The sequence below is a fragment of the Aptenodytes forsteri genome, unplaced genomic scaffold (genome assembly GCF_000699145.1).
Source record: "Aptenodytes forsteri isolate BGI_AS27 unplaced genomic scaffold, ASM69914v1 Scaffold81, whole genome shotgun sequence".
Taxonomy (NCBI): Eukaryota; Metazoa; Chordata; class Aves; order Sphenisciformes; family Spheniscidae; genus Aptenodytes; species Aptenodytes forsteri.
The window spans coordinates 4,583,095-4,605,574 of record NW_008795259.1 but is presented as its reverse complement, the minus strand read 5'-3'; the positions used below and the strand labels follow the sequence as shown (position 1 = coordinate 4,605,574).

Sequence of the window (22,480 nt, the reverse complement as noted above, 5' to 3'; positions counted from 1 at the left end):
AGCTCATTTCTGGATGTTTTTTTCTTTTAGTCCTGAGGCTCAGTCCTGACCTTTTCAGGGCTGTGTTTATGCCAACACTGATGTTGCTTACAACTGAGATCATTTCTCTTGCTTTACACTGGTACCAATCTGAACAGCTTGGTAGTGATTAAAATAAGGACCATCATTTATAGGAAAAGTGCGAGTCGGAACACAGAGTACTTGGATTTGACCAAAAAAATCAGGCTGCAATTTCATGAGGAACAATACAACATGAACACTGTATACACTAATACATCAATTGCCTTCTCACAGGTCATCAAAGAGAAGTCACATTTGAATGAGACAGGAACAAAAAAGAAGAAGCCACCAGATTCAACAGGTTAGAATATTTTTTTTCTGATCAGTTTCTGGTTCCTAAGGGTACAACTGCACAGAAATAGCCATTACTGTCCTGAGCAGCTCCAGTGAAGTTGGTTGGGTTACGTGTGTGCTCATCAGCATAAGTGAGAATTGTCCAAGCAACACCAACCTACTTTTCACATGCCTGTGCACATGGTGGCAAACTGCTCAAAAAAGTGCTTTGCATGAGAAGTTTATTAACCTTGACTTGGCTGACAATAAATTTGAGTGAGAAAAACATTTTCCAGTGCTGTGTCTGAAAGGAAGAGTTTGTGACCCGTGATATCCCTGTTTTAAAGAAGTAGTCTGCTCAGACATTTACACTGACCTTGAAAGTGGGAGAGGAAAGCAAGTGCCTAGTTCAAAATGCAACAGAAGTTATGCTAAGTGCGCAGCCCTACTTTACTATTGTTACTGACTATCAGAGAATTACTGACAGATTCCTTGGTAATCTGTTTACTTTACAGAGGGGGCCATCCAGAAGAACCAGTCCTGCTCTCAGGAAGAAGTTGATAAGCTCAACAAGGAAAATGCCGAGAGGGAAAGTTCTGTTCTGCTGCAAATGGATCCTCCCAAATTTCATACTGAAGGGCCAGAGGAGAAAGGAGAAAGTTTGGCTTTCGAAAGCTATTACAAATACAGGAGAAGCTCTGTTCAGAAATCCTTCACTACAGAAAAGCAGCAAGAAGAAGATGCTGTTGATGATGCTTGTCAAAGGATAACTGGGCAGGAGAGAGAGAGTGAGTCCCCAGGAGATGGGGAGAGGAAGGAGGAACATCATGTGTCTGGAGATGAAAGACAAGAGGAGAGGGAGAATGAAGGGGAGGGAAATGCTAATAAGAGTGAAAAAGAAGTTGAGGAACCACCAGATCCTTCCCAAAATGAAGATGAGGCAGGACAAAGCCATGATCAAGAGGCACAAGAGGGAAGGTAAGGTCTGAAGCTCAGGCCGCACATTCTTAAGAGACCCGTGCTTTAGAAGAATGTGTAGTTCCAGTTTCAAGACAAAGTGGCTGGTTAATATAAATATTGGTGAAAATCCAGCCCAATAGAAAAGTGTAAAATGAGTTTATCTCTCTGATCTTAGCTCTAAGCTGAAATTTTACCCTTAAAAAAGACAGGCAAACAATCTACCATACGCGGTACTAGCAGTGTGCTTTGGTTGTTTGCTTGGGAAATAGGTTAGGAACATGTGAATTATGTTAGACTATTCTTCATCTCTGAGGAGAATTCTCCCATTGTTATGTTTACATACTGCAGCATCATATAACCTATGAGCAAAGTAAGGTTAGATTAGGCCATGTACCAACTGGGAATTAAGTTACTGAAAAATGTAGTAACTTGGGTGATAACATAAAACTGTGAAACTTTGCTCAGTTTATCAGTTTATTAACTGATAAATTTGTTTACTATAATTCTTTCTTTGCTGCATTGATATATAGCCCTTCAGGGATAAAGCAGTTTAAGCTCTCAGGAACCTATACGAACAGAGTGAAATCGCAATGCTTTACCATTGCTTTAAAGGTTGGATTGATAGCCAAATGTTAAATTTGGAAGAACTCAGGCGAGGATTTCAGTAATGGATAAACATTATGCTGTCATGATTAACTTAGGGGTCATTCTTATTTCTCAAAATGAATATTAAAACAGTTTGTTTTACACCGTGAAGCAAAATAACCTAATGTTATTTGAATGCAATATATGTGTAGGCATTTTTCACCTATATTTCTAAATTTGCTCTGCTTTAAGTGTACCCTGCTCTAATGCCATGTTTTGTCCTTGCAGGTGTAAAGGCTGCGAAAAAGGTACAGGAAATTATAGTTCAGTGACTGAGCAGACCTGCCAATTTGAGCATAGTGGTAGCAGCAAGCATCGAGTGAATGATGAAGGCCTAATCAAAGATGACAACAAAAAGAGCAGGCTAGATGCAGAAAGTGCTGATGGCATATGTAAAATAAAAAAAAGCTCTTAGAGGAAGAGATCAAATTCCTAAAGGCAAAGCATTTGATTCCACTGGTGATGATCAGAGAGAGACATCCATAGAAGAGAATGATTTCATGATTGTAATTAGCAGGGGGAAAAGGTGTGCATGGTAGCTCTGACGGGAAGCAGTTGTTCACGGGCCACATCCTAAGCTGATGGGAAATAACACGTTTCTGTTTGCTTCCATCTTAGAGGCTTCTGTTCTGGCAGAAATTAGTTGCAACTAATTTGCTTCTGCCACAACTACTCCACTAATACTATCCTCTTTCCCTCTTGTTTTAACAACGGAGCTAAAACTCCTAAGTATAGAGTGGTGGGAGAAATTAGATCATGTGTGGCAAAATTGATTGACCTGTGGAAGTGCTGAGAACATGTGTTAACACAGAACCTGCAGTGCTCTGGATGTAGCCTGCAAAACCAACTTGCTCATATTCGTACCATTGCAATCTGAAGTGAGAACAACTGCAGCCTATAAAATAAAGAAATACAGATTTTTGTGTGGAAGCCTGACTGATGCTGTTGAACAGTCAGATAAATGGTGCTCAGCCACTGAACTCTGAAGCAGTGCTTACTGGGGTGAAGCGGAGATTTCTAATATTAGACCTCCAGCTTGAGAATTTCAGTGCCTATCCCTGTATATGAAATGATGGCACATGAGAGGATGGCCTGAAGGATTTGAAGATATATGTGTGTGCAATTGCATGCATAGGACTCAGAATGAATTTCTTTGCTTTGGGAATGGGGGGAGAGTGGGAAAGGGAAACATTTATTAAATGTTTGTGCTAGGCTCTTGTAGCAGGAAACAGGAGATAATGTACTAAAACTTTAAACTCCGTAACCTGTCCTGAGCTCTGGCAGATTGTTAGGGATGACATTAAGGTTAGAGTGTCTCTCTTGGAGCATCTTTGATCTGTAATGGGAGGTCGTTCTTGAATAGGAAGAAATCCCCTCTGGTGTGCAGGGAAAGAAAAATAGAGGGTCTGTCACTGGGAAAATCTTGAAGGCTAAAACTTAGGCATAGCTTTAAAGAGGCACTCTGGCCTCTTTAAAAGAACACTTCCTTGCCCAAAGTTTGGTAACATTTGGGAGCTGAGCTTTCAGAAAGTCATTTTCTTCTGTCACTTATGTGCTGGGGCCCTTGGAGTTTGTGTTGTTAGAGTCAAATTCTGCCTTTAGGGTAGAGGTTTTCTTGACACTTTGTGGGTCTGGGTAAGACGCAAAGGCCCATACTTAAGGACGTGCAATTCAAACTCTTCAGAATCCCAAGTAGGTGGCAAACTTCCAGAAGCCCCAGCTTTTCACAATTCCTTGACCATGAACTAACTTCCTGACCACGTAAGTTATTAACACTGTCAAAAGAGAAATCTAGATACACAGCTGGTGTCCTGGAAAAATGGACATTCACTGTGAATAAGGACAATCTACTGCTACATTAATGACCAAAGTGTTCCTGCCAGCTACATGCTGTCATGGGGTTTTTTGTTTGTGTTTTTAATCATTTTCACTGGAGTAATGAACGGTTTTAAAATTGCTCAACAAGCCTCACACAAAAGGGAGCCGGCATTCCAAATCAGAGAGCTCATGTTGAAAGGCTGGGGCTCTAGCCCTCCCAAACAGTTGAAGAAGTATTTGTCACCTTGGTCAGCCAAAGGTCACTCTTGGGAATATCAATCAAATGAAAAACAACGTGGGTATGAAATTGAAGTCGCAACACCCTGCAAAAAATCCAAAGAGAAATTAGGCATGCAGGGCTGGTCTCCAGCAGGGATTTTGACATCAGGATGGCAGAATGGTCCAGCATGTGGAGGTCCAGACAATAATACCAGAGACCTGCATTTGTGCTGAAACTCCATAGCTGCTGCAGTGTGATGTTGGGAACCCATCCCTTCTCTGTGCCCCTTTTTACCTTTTATCTGCCATCTTTTTTTAAGGACAGAAATTCTTCAGAGCAGCACGTGACAGTTACCATGTGTCCTACCACACCGGGTCCTGAGCCATACTGGAAATCCCAGGTGCTGCCTGCCAGGGTGAAACTCCCTCATGTGCACAAGCTCTAAATGTGATCTTTAAAGGTGATGACCACACTGTGGAGAATGACAAGTTGTGTCGATCAGTAGAGAAAGGGATTCTTCACTATGAAGAGCAAAAGCTGGGAAATAGCCTCTTTTAGCTGGGCCTGTCTCTCTTCCTACCCCACTGGAGAGTTACAGTACATACTCACCTATTAACAGTCACTGAGAGGGAAAAAAAATTTCAGAGAAAAAGCTGAATTCCTTCCAAACAAATTGCTGAGGCCCTTTGTGGGCATGAAGCTACGTTGATTTAGTCTAGCGGTCTTCACTTTGCCTCTTGCTGCTGTTGTGCAGAAGATGCTAACTTAATAAAGGAGTCCTTGTCTTAGTAGTGTAGCTCCCCAGCAACACCCTGTTTTCTGAGCCAGAGCTCCTGGAATAAAACCCTTTTTAAATAACAGAGAAAGACCTACCTATAAAACTTACAGTAGGTGTACTCAGTTCTTAAATGAACTTATCTGGGGAAAAGTGGGACTAAAATACGAGATAGACAAGCACTGCATGTGACCACTCATATTCTATCTGTCTGTTTTGTCTTTTGTAGATGATAGTCCTACTCCACCAGCACCATTTGATCACCGGATTGTCTCAGCCAAAAGGGTGGGGATCAGCAGTTATTATAATGTCAGCGAGAATGAAATCCTGGGAGGGTAAGTCAGGTGAACCCAATCAACATGGAAAGCAAGGCACAAATTTACAGCCAAGCACCTCAGGAGGTGAATGGAAGCAACATGCCTCACTAGAGCTGAAGTCTAAGCCCTAACAGTGCTTTAGAGAAGGATGAAAACAGGAGGCTGATTTTACTGTGTGAGTGAATTTTGGCTTAAGGTTTGACACCGGCAGACTTGGCTTGTATTTGGTATTGTTCTAGGTCAGCCAGCTGTCTTCAGGTTTTATGACAGGGCTCCTAGGATGCTGTAATACTTTACCTCACATTGCAGCCAGCAGGACGTAGAGACATGTTGTAGCCTTCTTTCTCTCAGTGGATCCCATCCCTGAAAACACATGCATGTTTTCAGATAGATCAGCAGCCTAATCTGACAGGCCATGTAGTTACTTGATCTCTCATGCTGACATTGTTTAGGAGAGAGTAATATTGTAGTTTTTGATGGCAGCATGGTCTTGGGTAAGGCTTTGTTTCATCATGAAATCACAGCCCTCCCTTGGAGGAGAATGATGAGATGGAGAGGGGCAGATTGTGCACATAAGTGAGTTATTATCCTTACAGTATGTTGACTTCCCCAGGATTAGTCATTGCGTGTGAGGTGAGTATAATGAATCATACAAGTGGGATAATATCAGCTAGAACAGTGTGTGATTTTGGTGTGTCTAAATGAGTAGCAGCAAGTCTAATCTACACAACAAAATAGCAGCAATAGAGCAACTGAAATGGAACCCAGTAGGGAGAGGATAATTTCTGTTGTCTGTAACCTAGTTTACATTCAGGGCCCGACACCAGTACCACTGGATGATTTTTTTTTTCTTTCCTTTTTTTCCCTAGAGGGCGATTTGGTCAAGTGCACAAATGTGAAGAGAAAGCAACAGGTCTCAAGCTAGCAGCCAAAATTATAAAAGCAAAAGATCCTAAACAGAAGGTTGGTAGAGTGTGATATTAGTCTTTTGTTCCCCAATGGATCCCACACTGTTCTTCAGCTACACAACAGACCATGGCCAAGTGGCTCACAAGCCATCACACTCATAGGACCTGCTGGATTACCATCGGCTCTAGTTCTATTTCCCTTCTCCTTCAGAACAACTCATCAAAGTCCTCTTTTTGGGTTTTCTCTTTTTTTTTTTTTTTAAATCTTAATTTTTCCAACTCCCTTTTCAGCTCTTTGTGTTTCTTTGGCTTTACTTTTTTGCTTTCTGCTGTTAATTCTCTTAGTGTTTTCTTTAATGGTAAAAACATTTGTCAGGCCTGTGAGATAGCGTATTCCCTCCCAAGCACACTGTAGCCTTTGCTGCAATGTCTTGATGTCACTGTGAAGGATGCTGATAACAGGCATGATCTGGGCTCCTGACATCAATACAAATACAGATAAGAAGAATTAGTCTGGCCTGTTTTGCAAACCTCATGGCCATCTGCGTAACATCCTTTGTATGACAGCAGTGTCATTAATGGCATTCAGGGGTGGGATTTGTCTCAGCTAACTGGGGTTGCTAAGGTATAGCTGCGGCCAAGCTGATCATCAAGAATCCCCTTATAGTCAATGGAGAGAGACTGGCACCACCAGAGAATGATTCAGGCCATCCTAAACTGCATGTCTAAAATAGTTGGGCTGAATGGAGGTACCAGTCTCTGTCCCCTGACTGCAAAGGGAGGTTTTGAGGACTATCCTGGACTTCTCTTACACAGCTTGATTTTGTATACCTACAGCTGGTAGAACCAAGTCCTATTCTGCTTCTCTCTTTTCTTTACATCCCTGTGAACCCACCACTTGTCCATGTGGGCTCTCTCTTTCCTTTTCCCCCCAAATAGCTTATTACTGAAGCAGTCCCCCACTCGAGCTCTGAGTTCAGTCTAGTAGCTCCTATAGTCTTGACATCTACCACTGCAGGAGCAATCAAAGGAAAACCCTGGGTTTGGTTGCCACGAGTGAAAACATGAAGATAATATAGATGTCTGGTTCAAACTATGTCCTGTTTCATGTAGCTTTCTTAGAGAAAAGGTTTCTGTAACAATACTTATGACTCTTTACAGGATGAAGTAAAGAATGAAATCAATGTCATGAACCAGCTGAATCACGTGAACCTCATCCAGCTATATGATGCCTTTGAATCAAAAAATGACATTGTACTAGTCATGGAATAGTGAGTGTGTTCTTTTTTTTTCCCTTTCTGTCTTTACCACTTTTGCTAGAATTGTCCATTTCCTTCTTACTTTCTCCTGAAATTAGAAATAGAGCTTCTTACAGGTGGAAAGAACATATGAAAGATGTTCTCAGGAACAAAAAAAAAAAAGGAATTTAAGAGACAAGTTTTCCCATGCAGCAATTTATGCATTTTTTTCTGTGATGTGCCACATTCCTGGTGCTGTAAAGCCACTGCTCCATTTGAAGTTAGAGCTGTGTTATATATCTTCTCTTTAATTTCAAGTTTTAACTTGTGTCAGCTAGAACCAGACCTCTCAGAATATCTCCAGTTCTGTGAGGCAAACGAGAAGACATCTTACACCAAAGAGGAGCCAGCTGTAGGTGTTGTGCCTAATCCTTATACTGGGTGCCTGAATGGATAAACCTGTGTTTTATGCTGGGTTATCAGGCTAATTAGGCACAAAATAGCTGCCTTAAAGTCAGGTTACACAGATGTTGTCTTAAGGAAGCCAAAAAGGGCTTAACTAAAACATTAAAAGGCATGGCAGAATGTTCAAAGTTATGTGAGTTTTGCTATTCTGGACATTCTCAGATAGTCCTCTGAATTTGGTCTACGTGATTAGCTATCACAAAAGGTAAATGTCTGTGTAGCTATGAACGAGTAAGCTGGGGGCATTCTGAAATGTGATAAGATATTAAGAAGTCATTTTTGTTGACTTTAGATAGTTTCAAATTCAAATTTTGGATCATGTCCCTCTTAAACTCTGAGGGAGGAGACCACGGATTTAAATGCAGATTCTCCAGCATGTTGTCTTGGTTTTCCATGTGACTTCATTAATTTCACTGGTACAAACTGATGACTCAAGGCAGCATAAGGTTCAAATTTCAAGACTTTCGTACTTATCAATGGATGGGAGACTGGACTCTCAGACTTTGAAGAAGTTCAGGCCAGTATGCATCAGAACCCAGTTCTTGGAGAGTTCAGATCAGAGTACAAGCTCATGTTGTAGACCCACCTTATTGAACTTGACTGTGAATGATTAAAATAGTCAATAGCATAAATTCTGTATTACTCTAACTTCATGGGATTGGATTTGGACTTGGTCAGCACTTTATTGTCTTTCTCTCATCAGTGTGGAAGGAGGAGAGTTATTTGATCGAATTATTGATGAAAACTGCAATTTGACAGAGATGGATACTATCTTGTTCATAAAACAGATCTGCGAGGGAATTCAGTACATGCACCAAATGTACATTCTTCATTTGGATCTCAAGGTAGAGAATTTAGATGTATGTTTTGTGCAATGACAGCTGTGGAAATTCTTATTCTTAATGGTAGACCATACAGCTTAGCAGATTCCCATGGCAGAAACAATGAAGGGCCTTATTCTGCTTTCCTTAGACCAATGTGTATTTACTTTAACCACACTGAGATCAGTTAAATTACTACAGGAGTAAGTAAATTAGATGAGAATTGTGATCATATATCATAAGCCTCATAGCGCTTGAATTTTCCACAGACTGATTTTACAGAAAGCCAGCAGCTGACTACAAATATCTTGCTATTTTCAATTTTTATATTTGAATCTCAAGATATTGTGCAAACATTATTTAATTCAACTGCACAAGATCTCTGTTTTACACATCAGCCATGGCGTAGCAATTATCCCCATTTTTTATGATGCAGAAAACAAGGCATGAGTGAGTGGAACTAAATTCAAGGGTCATTCAGGATCAATGGAAACCCTGTACATCTTTCTGAGGACTACACCACACTGTCATGGTCATGAAAAGGCATCAATAGATAGCCAGCTTAAGGGAAAATACATTAAAATGTACTTGCTAAAATAAAAGAAATAAAAATAGTCAGTGGCTGATGTAACAAATAAGTACGTCTGTGTTGGGTTAGGCAATAGCTGCTAGTGCAGCTGAATGCCCAGAGAAGGGTGGCAGATTCTCTGCTACGTACTTAGTTATCTGAACTATTCAGCTATATACACAAAAAGTCCCCTCACTTCTTTTTAAAAACAAATCCACCAATTGCACATTCTTACTCTGGTTCACTGCTAATGGTTAACTGTCACCCCTTAGAAAACATTTGTTGTAAAGGTATTTTTCATTAAACTGTACATTTGAGCTGGCTCTTTCTACCTTAACCCAAGTTTTTATCAAATAATAGACTTGTTTCTTACCTCTGTTTAGTGCAGGAATAAAACGGGATGGTGTCTTTAGTTTTATGACTGGCTATAAAGCTTCCTAGTAATCCCTGAGCTTTGCAACAAAGCAAAAAGAAACAAAAAGTGCCCAAGATGGTTTTCTCTTTGGTGAGATTTTTATTACGGCTGCTGTTTTTGGCTTGTAATAACTGAGTTAATATAGTACATCTTTAATGTTGTTAGCATATATATTATTGCAGTGGTTAAGCAAATGAGCAGATGCTTGTTGGGACCTGCTTCAGTTGCTAATCAATGACCAGACTCACTTTTCTCTTTCTTTAAAAATCTTCAGTTACCCAGAAACCTGTCAAGCAGAAGTTTGCACAGTTCTCTGGGACATGTTAATTATGTTCTTGGAGATGGCACAGTTTTAATATGAGGTCAAACTGCTGACAAAAAGATACATATACAATCCAAGAAATTCTTCCCAGGGACCTCTTTTCATGTGCTTGCCAGCTATAGCTTCTCCCTTCTGTTTTGCTTGTTCATAGATTGCTGTCAGTAACAAATGAGTTTGGAGAAGAAAGCTTGAAATTGAAAAAAAATCATCCTGACCATAATCATCCAGGACCTCAGAAACTATGGACATACAGTGTTTAAAAGTCCTATGGTGTTTAAAAGTCCTACATGTAAAATGAATTAGTAATGGTGACAAAGGTTAACTAATGTTTTAAGTGTCGAGGGCTGTTTTGTTTCAAAGAGGACTCAATGAGAAAGAAGACGGAGTAGCTATAAAACTGCTGGCAGGGAATACGAGACTGTATTTTAGGTATTTACATTTCAAAGACAATTGACCAAATTCTGTTCTCAGTCCCTTCTGTATGAATTTGGAGTAATTCTAGGAAGTTAATGTATTCCTGCCAGGGAAGTGAAGAACAGCATTTGGCCCTATGAAAATCCAGAGGGATTTAACCTGTGAATCCTACCTTTTGCTAAAATATCTGAGAAAAGCATAAAGTTGATGTGGCTAGCTTAATATATCAGTGTTCAATCAGACAGTTACTGCCAGAACATTCGTGAACTCAAACTTAAAGCTGTAAGGTAAGCTTCAAAGCCCAACAAATTCGTTTAAATTCGTTTGTTTGGTTTTTTTTTTTTTTTTTTTTTTTTTTTTTTTTTTTTTTTTTTTTTTTTTTTTTTTTTTTTTTTAAATCAGTGTCAGTTTATTAAGGTCTGTAAAATCACATCCTGAACCCCCTCTTTGGAAGTCTGCATTCTCTGTCCCCCTCCCCCTAATGAGTTCTTTATCTGAACTTGCTGCCTTATGTCAAATTGAAAAGCCAAGGAGAAGAAAAAGCAGTTGCAAGACACAGAACACACGACCCCAACTGCTGTGTGATAGCAGGGTGGGGTACCCATGCAGAGAAATCTGAACAAGGAGGAATGCAAAAGGTGCTTATGAGATGATTGCTGTGTCTTTAGTGTTTTTCTCCCTACGGTTTGCTAAAAGTCCAGTTTTTCATACTTGTTTCTCGTTGAAGTGTTTTTTGGTTTCTCTTGGCAGCCTGAGAATATCCTGTGTGTGAACCGAAGAACAAATCAAATAAAAATTATTGATTTTGGATTGGCAAGAAGGTATGTGCGTGTGTTCTTGCTGATCATAAATTAATTAGGAAACAATGAAAAAAGTATTACATCTCTACAATGACATGTTAGACACGTAATGGTCTCCTACTGTTCTTCAGACAAATTTAATGTAGCTCTTTTAACCAGGGATATCTTTTAATAAGGCATGTTTGGAGCTGAGTAAAAAAGATTTGTTCTGAAGTCTTTTTTCAGGTAGAAGGTTGAAAGAGGGCTGATTCTGACTGAGCATGCACATAAGTAGATTGGAACAGCTAAAATGGACAAAACCAGTGGTATATCTTGTCTGGTCTCTTGTCTCCGATGTTACAAGATTCTTCAAAAGAGAGTGTAAGAGACGATCAAGGGCTGTTACAATATATCCCATGCTATATCACTTTCTAGTTTAATTAAGTACCATAACCTCAGTGAAGGATTTACTGGTTAAAAATTCCATACCTATGATATGGAGAAGTCCCCAAAGGCTGATAACAGCTGCTCTGAGGAGTCCTTGAAATCTGAATGTCTTCCTTTGTATAGCAGTTGGGTTTTGCCCTGAAGTATCATATAAAGCTTGCACACATTTTTCACTCTATATATGGGTATATTTACTTTTACTTTGTACCTCTGCCTGTCCTTGTTTTCCTACTGAATTTCCTGTATGCTTCTGAAATCCCTCTAATTGCTAAACAGCTTATGATACAACTTTAATTAGAGCTGTAATTGATGTTCTCTGTTAATGTTTCCATTTCCTAGATATAAACCCAGGGAAAAACTTCGAGTTAACTTTGGGACTCCAGAATTTCTTGCTCCTGAAGTTGTGAATTATGAGTTTGTCTCCTTTCCTACAGACATGTGGAGTGTAGGTGTCATCGCTTATATGCTGTAAGTAGGATTCAGTCTCTGCTTTGTAAGCTGTTCCTAGGCTGAACTGTGTCAGTCATCCAAATTTGTTGTTACACTGGAAGGTTGACAAAATCTGTACCCAAAATAGAAAAATGTAAGCTTCTTTCCAAATTCCATATTCAGTAATCTCTCCCCTTTTCCAGTCACCATGAACTTGTCTTCTTTTTTTCATTGCACATTTCTCATGAGCGTTTGAGCATCACACTTCCAGAATAATGTAGACTGCTTGGTAAGTTGCCAGTAAGTATGTGCAAGAGTGGTCGGAGGTCTAGAAAATATGACCTACCATGAACGACAGTAATGCTTGGTTTGTTAGGGAAGAAGGGTGATTATTTAAACATGCAAATAGAAGAGAGAATGGGAATGGTCTGGAGATTTTCTTAGACAATAACATGTTGCAAATTAGGCCAGGAGTAACAGAACAGTCATAGGTGGCACACTGGAGATCGTGTACAGGAAGGGGAAAAGACAGGAGGATTGAACATATTTTTTTTTTTACTTTAGCCTCAGTGGATTGTCTCCTTTTTTGGGTGATGATGACAATGAGACCCTCAACAATATCCTGTCCTGTAGCTGGGATTTTGAAGATGAGGAGTTTCGAGGTGTTTCTGATCAGGCCAAAGATTTCATCTCAAAGCTTCTCATCAAGGAAAAATGGTATATAATCCCTGTATCTTTGAAATGTGTGTTCCATGCCATTATGTCACAGTTGTGTCACTTGTACTGCTCCATTGCAGAACTATCATGACTTATCAAAGTGTTTTATGTCCCCGTAGAATATTATAATGCCACTTCATTGTTGTTGTTCATTATGTCCATAAAATGATCTGAAGTTACCTGAATGTATTTTTGCTGTGAAACTGAACTTAACTTTATGGATTAGCCGCCATCTGGCGCAGTGTCCTGAGAGGACAGCATTGCATGATGGCAGAACACATGACCTGTAGGAGATAATTGTCGAATTGTAAGATTCTAAGAAAAACACTTAACAGCATTCTGGTTTTCCTTTAGCTGGAGAATAAGTGCAACTGCTGCCTTAAAACACCCGTGGTTATCAGACCACAAGCTCCACTGCAGACTCCAGGTCCCTAAATTTAAATATCCTTGTGCATTGTGGATCTGCTGTTGCCTTCTTGTGTTGCCACGTCACTATTTGCTTTGACGTTTTTCTTATCTGTTTTTGAGTCCTCCTTGCTGCTGCCTCTGTGAGCCACGTGTGTCCCTTTGCTTTTGTTTAGCTGTTTTAATTTGCATGCTCACACTTGCTCATCGGTTTTTGCATGTCTGAGAAGAAATATATGGTCATGCAGTTGCTGTGTGTTGCGGAGTGGATCCATTTCTTAGCAAAATGAGACTATTTACAAAATGAGCACTGAATTACCATATGAAAAGAGTTTTCCAGCTGGGGATGGTTCTGCTTCCTGCTTTGAAAGCCCTTCCAGGCTCTCCTGAAGTCCCCTATGAGTGCTGTTAGGTTTCATCCTACCTCTTCCCAAGGGATACCTTTCCCAACAGAGCCTGGAACCTCAGCCAGTGGACATCTTTGTACTTAAGCACCTTCTTGCCCTTCGAGGGTAGCCAGCTTAGTGGCCAACACAAAAGAAGCAGTTGTTTGTTCACATGAACTATTCCACTGAGCTGAGTTGGAGGATCAACAAGATTTTAAACCATTTCAAATATTCCTTTGTTGTCAGTGAGTTTGGGAGAGTCACGCTGTTGATGAGCTTGCTGTTGGCTGAATCTAAGTGAGTCCACTCTGTGGTTCAGTGGTTCATGAGGGGATAATTTTAAGCAGGTTTCAGAATTTTTACAGCATTTGAAGTGCAATATTCGCTTCCTCCTATGCAGGCAAAGCACATCTATGTTAAATAAAATGACTGCTGTATTGCCTAGGATGTATATGTCAAGGTGCCTTTTGAACTACAGCCATCATTAAGAATTGAGACCATATTATTAATTAATAAAATAATCATATTAAAATAAGAGCAAAGATTATGATGATAAGAAAGCAGTAGTAGCTCTGCTGATGAGATGGTGTGGGTTCTGAGCAGGATGGACTGAGTAGTGTCGACAGCTCTGTCCTTGCAAGATGTTCCTGTTATACAGAGTAAGGATAACAAGAAGTAGTATAAAATGGGAAATATTTACAATAAAATAAATTATTATAATTTTCATTGAACTTTAGTTTTCGTGATAATCTCCCAGAACAGCAATGCCCATGAGATGATTAGAAGATTTATAAGTGTGCATACACGTTAAAAATAAGAGAATTTGTCAGAGGTAAGTGTCTCTTTAGAGGGTTTCATAGGATACAATTTGACTCCTTTAGTTGGGCTCCAGTGAAGATCCAATTCTGCAACCTGGGGAACAGGCTGTCTTTTCCAAATGCTACAAGAACACAGGCTGCTTACCTGCTCTGCTGCTTCCTATCACCAATTTTCTTCTGGGGAAATCCTACCCTAATAAAAACCTTACAACTCATGTCGTCCTTTGTAGCTCCTCCCCTGGTATTTTTTGTTCATACTTCTTGTGCTTTACAAAAATAGCTTCACTAAATAAGCTGATGTTGTGGTGTTCTGCCATTACCTTAACTAGAGGTAAGATGTGATTGACCTTCAATTAATGCTCCAATAATGTCATCTTTCTTTCTTTTTTTGTTTTTCTTTTCCCCTAGAAAAAGGCTAAAGATGTGTCCCAAGCACCCCCGGCTCAATAACTTCTCTGAAAGAGCTGCCAAATGGAAGGTTTGTTTCGGGTCCCAAGTATTTCTTCAGATGTAAATAGTGTAGCCCCTGCAGAAGGGAACAGTGGGCGGCTGAAAACCTTGCACAGTCCAAAGTGCACGGTCCAAACTGTATTCGCCACCACCATCCCTGCTGTTGTTTGGAAAGCATTCAAAATGTAAACTGTCCCTATCGCTTATATGAAGTCACAGCAATGTGGAAAAAAAAATCGTACATATGAAGCTGTATGTGCTGCAAACCCTGGCCATTTTAGAGGGAATAGTTATGCTCCCACTGGCTCTCATGGGGCAGTATTTCACCCAATAATTTTTCAGTGTTGAAAGCTTTCAGGTTTTCATGCTGTGGTTAGGAGTATGGTTTAAAAACCGTAGAAATATGAAAAGTAATTACTTTTTAGCAAAGGCACGGGCCAGACCCTCAGGGCAGCTCCACTAACTGTAGTGAAACGAAAGTGAGGTGTCCCCTAAAAGAAGCTGCTCCACACTTTTGAGGACCCAGTTCTGACAGGGCACTTCTCTGCCCTTTTAGCCTGTAGCAACCCAAACAACTTTGACAGAGCATCTCTCTCTCTCCTTTTTTTCTTGCTCCCTCTCTTTGCCCTTTCATTAACAAACACTTCATTAGTGGTTCTCAGGATGGCTTGGTTGCCTTCCCCAGGGATCAGTGAGACTCAAGTCTGCTCTCATGTTCTGTCTCTGGTCTTTGACCAAAGCATACTCACTCAGCCACTTTGAAATCAGGCTGCCTCAGGCGGTACAGTATCTCCATAAACCAGTACACCAATTCCCACAGCCCCTTTTACCAACTACCACAGAAGTTGGTGCCTCTGTTGAAGGACCATGGGAACCACTCAAAGGTTTTGGGGGCATCTCTGGGCAAAACTCAGTGGAGGGTCAAGATGTGAATGAGGCTGAGAACACACACACTGTAAAACCACTTCCTTTTAGTCGTGCGTCATGAGTAACAACCAGGATGCCAAAATAAAAGTAGTCCACTTTTCACCACAAGCAAGTTTTTAATGCTGCCATCACGCATCATCTGCTTGATAGGGCAAGTGATGTACTGGGTTTTGTTTGCACCAGGTTTTGTCCAGAAACATGTAAAAAAGAGAGTATTGTGAGAGGTTGAAATTTTTGTTCTGTTTTGACTAAGTAAAACTAGAATAGATTTTATACAGTGCAGTGTAGTAACACAGAAGTTAATGATCTTTAAATGAGCTATCTTGGGGACTTGAAGCTGCCTTTCCATGGTACACTGCAGGTCAGTGAGGGCTAAGGTACCATTATTATATCTTACTTGCTCTCTGAAGCCACATAACTTCCTGATATGGTAATGTCTGAGCATTAACTTCTGTAGTGGGAATCCAGTGGGAATAAATACCTCTTTGTGATCCTCAGCATTCATCCCCACTTCACTGGTGCTGGGACAGGTTACGTGAAGCTTTGGTCCACTCACCTGCCTGCTTCTACGTAGTAGTTTTCTAAACAGGTTTTCCTGACCTGTTACAGGACTAGTGTTTTTATCTGTATTTCCCATTTCAAGCCACTACCTGCACAGCAACCAAATGGTGAAAACTCTCCCTCTCTAATGCAGGAAGCACTGTATTACCCAATTTTCTATTACAACCAAAATCAACTTTGAGATAAATTGACTGTCCAACAGCAGTCAAAATTATTTTTAAATAAACTTTTTATAGCTTTGTAACATAGTAACCTACCCATGATCTAACCTGCAGGAAAACCTGGTTTTGGCTTTTGCAGTGTTATTTCCTCTGTGTGTGTTTTTCTTTTTGGAGTTTATTTGAGTTTACTTAATGAGTGGATCTAAAGTCATAGCAGTGCTTTGTTTTTAAAGAATCCCTTTAGCTATTTTTATCAGGCAAGGAGTATGGTTACCACATTTAACCCAAAATAATACACTCAAGTGCCAGTTGATTTAGGCCTGGCATTATAAATGCTTGCAGTGGTAACACAAATAAATGGAGAGGTTTGCAGCATGCCTTTTCATGCTGCGATCTGTATGACAAGAGAGGCAAAAAAGCAGAGTAGCTGCATTTCAGGAGAGACCTCCAGGACCATTTCTCCACTTAACAAAGAGGCCTTGTCTTTTTAATATTGTATAAAACATCTCACAAATAAGGTGGCTGCAAGAACCCTTCGTAAGCAAGAAGTTTCAGCGCTGCTTTCTTTTCCTTGTGCACAAAGAAACCACCATGTGGTTGTCCTAGAACACTTAACCAAATAAAAAAGTATACTGCTGAATTAACTGGATTCTTGTTTTGTTTATTTTGCAGAAAAGCTGCTGTGTGGTTACTGCTGCTAAGAGATTTGAAAATATCAGCAGTCTTGGTGCTTTACCCCCTTGCCATGACCGAGACTTCTAAATGGACCAACAGCACTTTAGCTGCAGGACAAGTCCCAGCATTGCTGAGCTGCTGCTTCTCTATTCAGCTGTTGAAAGAAGGAAAGTATTTCTCCAGGTTGCAGGAAGGTGTTTCTTCTGGAGCACCATGTTCTCCATGTCTGGGAGTGCTACATTAGCTTGGATTCATAACAAACCTTTCTCTATCTTGTCTTACATCCTCATTTACTTATCAAAGACTCCTTAAGGTTCAAATTATCAGGTTAAATTGACTGTTTCTCATCTCAGCCCAGAAGGCAGTCTGTCACTGTGTTATATCTGTAGCCAAGGTTGATTTGACACTGGAGTAAAATAATTTAAAAAACAAAAATTGCAGCCAATTTAAAGCTGCCTTATGTAGAAGATTTGAAGTTTGTTTTTCCTGTCACACTAAAATGAGCTAAGAATTAGCTTGACCAAAGTTAAAGCCATGTTAATGTAACACCAGTGGCAGAGGGAAATGAGGCTTTCCTTGCACGTAGGTGAATTTGCTGCAAACGTGATATGATACATTTTAGGACTTTTTAGCCTGATGAATTACTGTTCGTTTTAAATACACTTGGATTAATTAAACAAGAAAGAAAACAAGGCACTATTCACTTGTACCCATGCAGACTCTGTTCTCTAGTGTGCAAGTATAATTCAGAGTTGTTTTAACAGAGGGTGATTTTACACCAACTAATTTGTTTAATGCTAATAGGACTGATTAAGACCATTGGCAAAGAAGAGAATCAGACCTCTGTTCATTATAACCTCTGGGTACAGGCCCAAATGAAAATCCTCTGTTTTTCTAAAGTTTTCTTTTCTTATCTTGCTCCCAAGCCTTTCTGATTCTTAACTAGATAAAAAACTGGGAGTCAGAACAGCTGAATTCTTTACCTGAGGTTGTTTGAGTATGGCTCATCATTAAGTGAATGAGTCTTAGTTGCCTAGGCTGTGAGGTTAAAATAATGAGATTTATTCCCTGCTGTATATGGCTTTCTGACTGCTTGGTTTCCGAACTACATAAATGCAAAGTATAGTGAGTATTTTATTCAATAATGCTGACATATTGTGGTGCCTTTTGATTTTCTTTGATTAATCCAGTTCTGATCAAACTACATATTAACATAGCTATCTCTATATATTTATCTATACATTTGATATCTATTTATATTTAAATTATGGGTTTTTTTAAAGGGGATCAACATAAAGACAAAACAGTATTATTCATCACCACCCAATGAATTGTTTTTCATACCTTTGTCCTTTCTGGATAGCATTCATATTGGAATAAAAGGGGCCCATTAATGGGACATCATGGCCACCACGTTCTCAACAGCCAGTTTGATCTAATGTTTTAAAGCCATTGTAGTAGATCTCTTAAGACTGCTCCTGTAAATGAATAGGGCTTCTTACAGCTGTGAAATCTGAGAAATACTGATGTGTTGTACTAGTTGTTGCAAATACATGAGACCCATTACTGCTATCACACAATGACTCACCATGTAACTATGATACCATGTAGAGCACTGCCACCTTCAAATCCTTATCTGTAGTCTTAACTAAACTAAACTTTGACTAGCAGAAATGGAAGTTTCTTTGGGAAAAGACTAAGCAATCTCAAAGCAAGAAAACGAGCATGTGACTTTTAGATAGAAACTGGGCTGCTTATTTTTAGTCACCATTTAGGTTTGCCTGTGCAAAAAAAAGCTACCTTTCTGTTAGGGCTGGAGTTCCCACTCCTGTTCTGACTGCCTTCAAGATATTGTAGATTTTTGTACAGTAAACAACTCAATGATCAGAATAAAATGCAGCAGACCACTTTGGAATGACAAGATCTCATTATGCACTTTAGTGCCAGTATTGTAGGATTGGGTTGGGGTTTTGTTTTTCCTGTGGTAGATTTTACATGGGAATGAATAAATTGCATGTCATTTTGAATCTTATTAACTATACTAAAATAACAGTGTGACTACAGTCTTATCTGCTTTGTTGCTCAGTTGAATTAAGAGGATTTATCATCTGTGGATGTAGACATCTGAGTAGTAATTAAGAGCTTAGTGCCATAAAGGTCAGCCCTGTGTTAGAGTGTGTTGCGCTGAGTCAACCGCAAGTCTGCCAGGAGCCGTAGGAGAACGTGGCCTCTGTTATGCACATCCACAGAGTTCATCCGTACAGCGCTCTGTCAGAAATACGCACACGTGAATTACTAGGGAGGGTGGAAGAGCTTGACATATCTCACATGCTTTGGGAGGCTAGGCCCTTTCAGAAGGCATGAGTTGAGGAGGGGGCACCTCACTAGCCCCTTGCTTGTGCAACAAGGCAGTGTGCTAATATACTCAAGGGATTTAACTCATTCTTACTAACATGGATAATGATGGTCACACTCTTGAGTCTTATCTGTAAACTGCTGCTCTGTTTCATCCTTGGAACAGCTCCTGTAGTGAGGGATGAGGTTGAGGTGGGGACAGTTGGAGGAGGTTGGACTGAGCGAGTCTCTACCGTGACTGAGGGTGCCATTTGGTGCCCGGGGTTAAGCACAAGCGTGGGCCTGCAGTGTCCTGCGGAGGAGGAGAAAATCCCAAGTGTACTTCTTGTTATTGCCCCATAGACTCTAGCTCTGCAGCACCGAGTCAAAAGGGAGGCACATTACCAAGATCATTATCGTTATCAAGGGTAAAAAAATTATACTGCTGTGTAATTATCACACGTAGAGCGTTGTGCCTGAGAAAAATGTCTCCAGAGATGTATGTTTGTATCTTTTCTGGCTGTTGTAATTTTAGTTAAATAATAACTTGAGACAGCTTCTTTTTAGTGGCTTTCTAATCCTGTCTCATTGCACTTTGAGCAGCATGCTGTTCTGTGTGTGTGTGTGCATGCAAGTTTGATTTTGATTCTGTTTTCCTTAAATACATTCTGTAATGACTAATAGCTAGAGACTGCTATATTAAATTATTGTTTTGACACAGCATTATTTATTTTCTACTAGGTAATAAGTCGACTAGGTTCTAATAAGTCAACTGCATCTATGTGAGTTTGCTTATTATAATTTTTGTTGCGTATTGGTTTAAGCAATTGCATTTGGAAACTGTGAATTACTGTGCTTGAGAGCAGGTTCGGGTGTGAAAGGCACTGTACTAGCTGTTGTTACTCCATTTAGCTGTATACCCACAGGCAGTCAGAGATGGCTGCAGGTACTGCAAGAGTGATATAGAAACATCAGTTGTGGTGGAAGGGATGAAGTGTCAAGATGTAGTATTTGGTCTGTGTACACCATTGTATTCTTCCTGACATGTGAAAATTAAAGGCCATATCATGGGAACATAGTGATTTATACTAGGTGATGATTTGACCCCCAGGTTTGCATACAGACTCCCTGCTGGACTGCAAAAAGGCAGAGGGCTTTCTGTTTGGAAAGGCGGCTTTAGCAGGAATGTTAGGTAGGGGCTGTTCTGCAGGGACGACCTGAGGGATGTCACTGGAAGTTGAAGGCACTCTGTAACTGACAGATTTTCCTGGGGTCTTAGATGTAACTGTACTCAGAAAAGCACGACTTTATTTGTCAGGCACTGAAAGACAGCTATCACCTGGTGCTTATAAGAATTAGGATGCTGTTATTCCCGTTTCTATAGATGCAGCGCAGCTAGAGAAAATCTCAGAGAGTTTTGCCCAAGACATACTAGTGTAGTCTCACATTAGCATCAGGATTAGAAGCAAATTTATTTGGCTCAAGGTGGGACACTAGTGGCTTTCCATTTCTTTTCACATGTTGAACATCCTGGAGGCTATGAAATGGGTAAAAACCTTTAATGCAGAAAGATGTCCATACTATCATATCCATGTTTGTGAGCACCTGCAGCCGGTCGCTCCCCTGAGTACCCTCTCAGCATAAGCAGCTGGCAATCTGTGATAATCCACTCAGGAGATTATTACAACAGAAGCTACTTCTTAATTTCTTTTTCATATTCCTTCTAATGTCAGTAGCTGAATAAAGTTAAAGCCTAAGCTAAATTCTGCTATAACTTGATACCAACCAGGAATAACAGTGCAGCTCCACAGAATTAAATAAGGGAAGCGCTTGGCCCACCTTTTGTGATGTGAGTAGCACAAGAGCCCAGTTTAACCCCACCACCACCAAAAAAATCTACTTTGCACCAGTCCTAACCAGTAAAAATAAAAAGAACCTTAATTTTTTAACAGTTAAGGAACCTCAATCAAGACACAGTTTTTCTGCGGTGGTTAAATTGCTGCAGTAAGAGTCAAGGTATTTTAGCATCTTCAATTTAATGCTGACATTACAAATCGCTGACAGCCTTTTTCAGCAAAGTGCCCCCCACCAGCAGGAGTTGTGAGAAAAGCAGGTGTTTGTCAGCCCTTCTCCACTGATGGGGACCTGAAAACATCCCATCCCCTTCCCCTGGCCCCACCAGTAAGCAGGGCAACTCTTAGCTTGTGGACTCAATATGTGACAACGATTGAAGTTTTGCTTAGTGTCAAACCCACAGCAGTGATGGATGAATGAGCACCGATGCTCCAAACTCCTTCCAGGAGGGTGCCGCATCTTCACATACTACTTTTATCATTGCCGACAGATACTTGTCCTTGTGTCTGGTGTGACTAAAACTAAACACTGCATGAATCCGTTTAGGGACGTTAGACTGTTTCACCTTCCGTGAAGGCTTGATAGCTGAACAACTAACTACCTGTTTCAAATCTTAGATGAAGACTGGTAGAAATAATGCTTTGTAAATATGTTGTTTAGCTAAGTCTGTAGAGTTAGTGATCACATTTTGGTGCGGCAGAAATAATGTTTGTGTACCCCACAGCAACTTCTCTTAAATTTAGATGATAGGCATGTGAGAACTAAATTATGAAGCACTTGGATTTTCATGTACCATACCACTTTGGCTTGCATATCTGATTTTGTAGATTAACTCATGTATCTCTGGATGTGTTCTTCTGTGAAAAACATGAAGCAATCTTGTAAAAAGATGACCGAGGAATAAACGCTGATTTTGTTTACTCCAGGGTTTTTGTTTGCTGTATTTAATGTGCCCGTCACTTATACTGGTAAGTAATAGAAAGAAACATGGCCTTTTTCCCAACTGCTGTCTCTAGATACATTAAGATAAAAGAAGAGTAATTTCCATTGAAACAAATATACCTAAGTCAAAGGTTCGCTCAGGCTCACAGCTTGTATTCACCCCTTGTAAGAAAGCCTCAGCTCTCTCTGCAAATAACTAGGACTTGAGGTGCTCTCAGCTGCAGTCTTGCTGCAAGCCCTTAGACCAGGTCACTGGGGAGGAAAAAAGAGATTGCTGAAATTTCTGGTGCTCGGTCACTCAGGGGACCTGGTGTCACTCTTTCCACCCTAAATTGTCACACTTGGACTGTTGGCTTGTTATTCAGTATTGCTTTCT

At 40.2% G+C, this 22,480-nt stretch overlaps 1 protein-coding gene across 1 annotated transcript in view; it reads left to right on the top strand.

Annotated features, from left to right (window-relative positions):
- The window catches only part of MYLK4 (myosin light chain kinase family member 4), a 33,752-nt gene extending 11,665 nt beyond the window's left edge, over window positions 1-22,087 (top strand). The window contains exons 2-14 of the mRNA XM_009279191.1: window positions 295-361; window positions 849-1,311; window positions 2,167-2,186; window positions 4,981-5,086; window positions 5,938-6,031; window positions 7,138-7,247; window positions 8,383-8,524; window positions 10,970-11,040; window positions 11,785-11,913; window positions 12,439-12,591; window positions 12,946-13,018; window positions 14,609-14,678; window positions 16,972-22,087. Coding sequence (XP_009277466.1) covers window positions 295-361; window positions 849-1,311; window positions 2,167-2,186; window positions 4,981-5,086; window positions 5,938-6,031; window positions 7,138-7,247; window positions 8,383-8,524; window positions 10,970-11,040; window positions 11,785-11,913; window positions 12,439-12,591; window positions 12,946-13,018; window positions 14,609-14,650 — 1,470 coding nt within the window. The 3' untranslated portion in view covers window positions 14,651-14,678; window positions 16,972-22,087. The remainder of the gene's footprint in view (window positions 1-294; window positions 362-848; window positions 1,312-2,166; window positions 2,187-4,980; window positions 5,087-5,937; window positions 6,032-7,137; window positions 7,248-8,382; window positions 8,525-10,969; window positions 11,041-11,784; window positions 11,914-12,438; window positions 12,592-12,945; window positions 13,019-14,608; window positions 14,679-16,971) is intronic.
- Window positions 22,088-22,480: the final 393 nt, after the last annotated feature.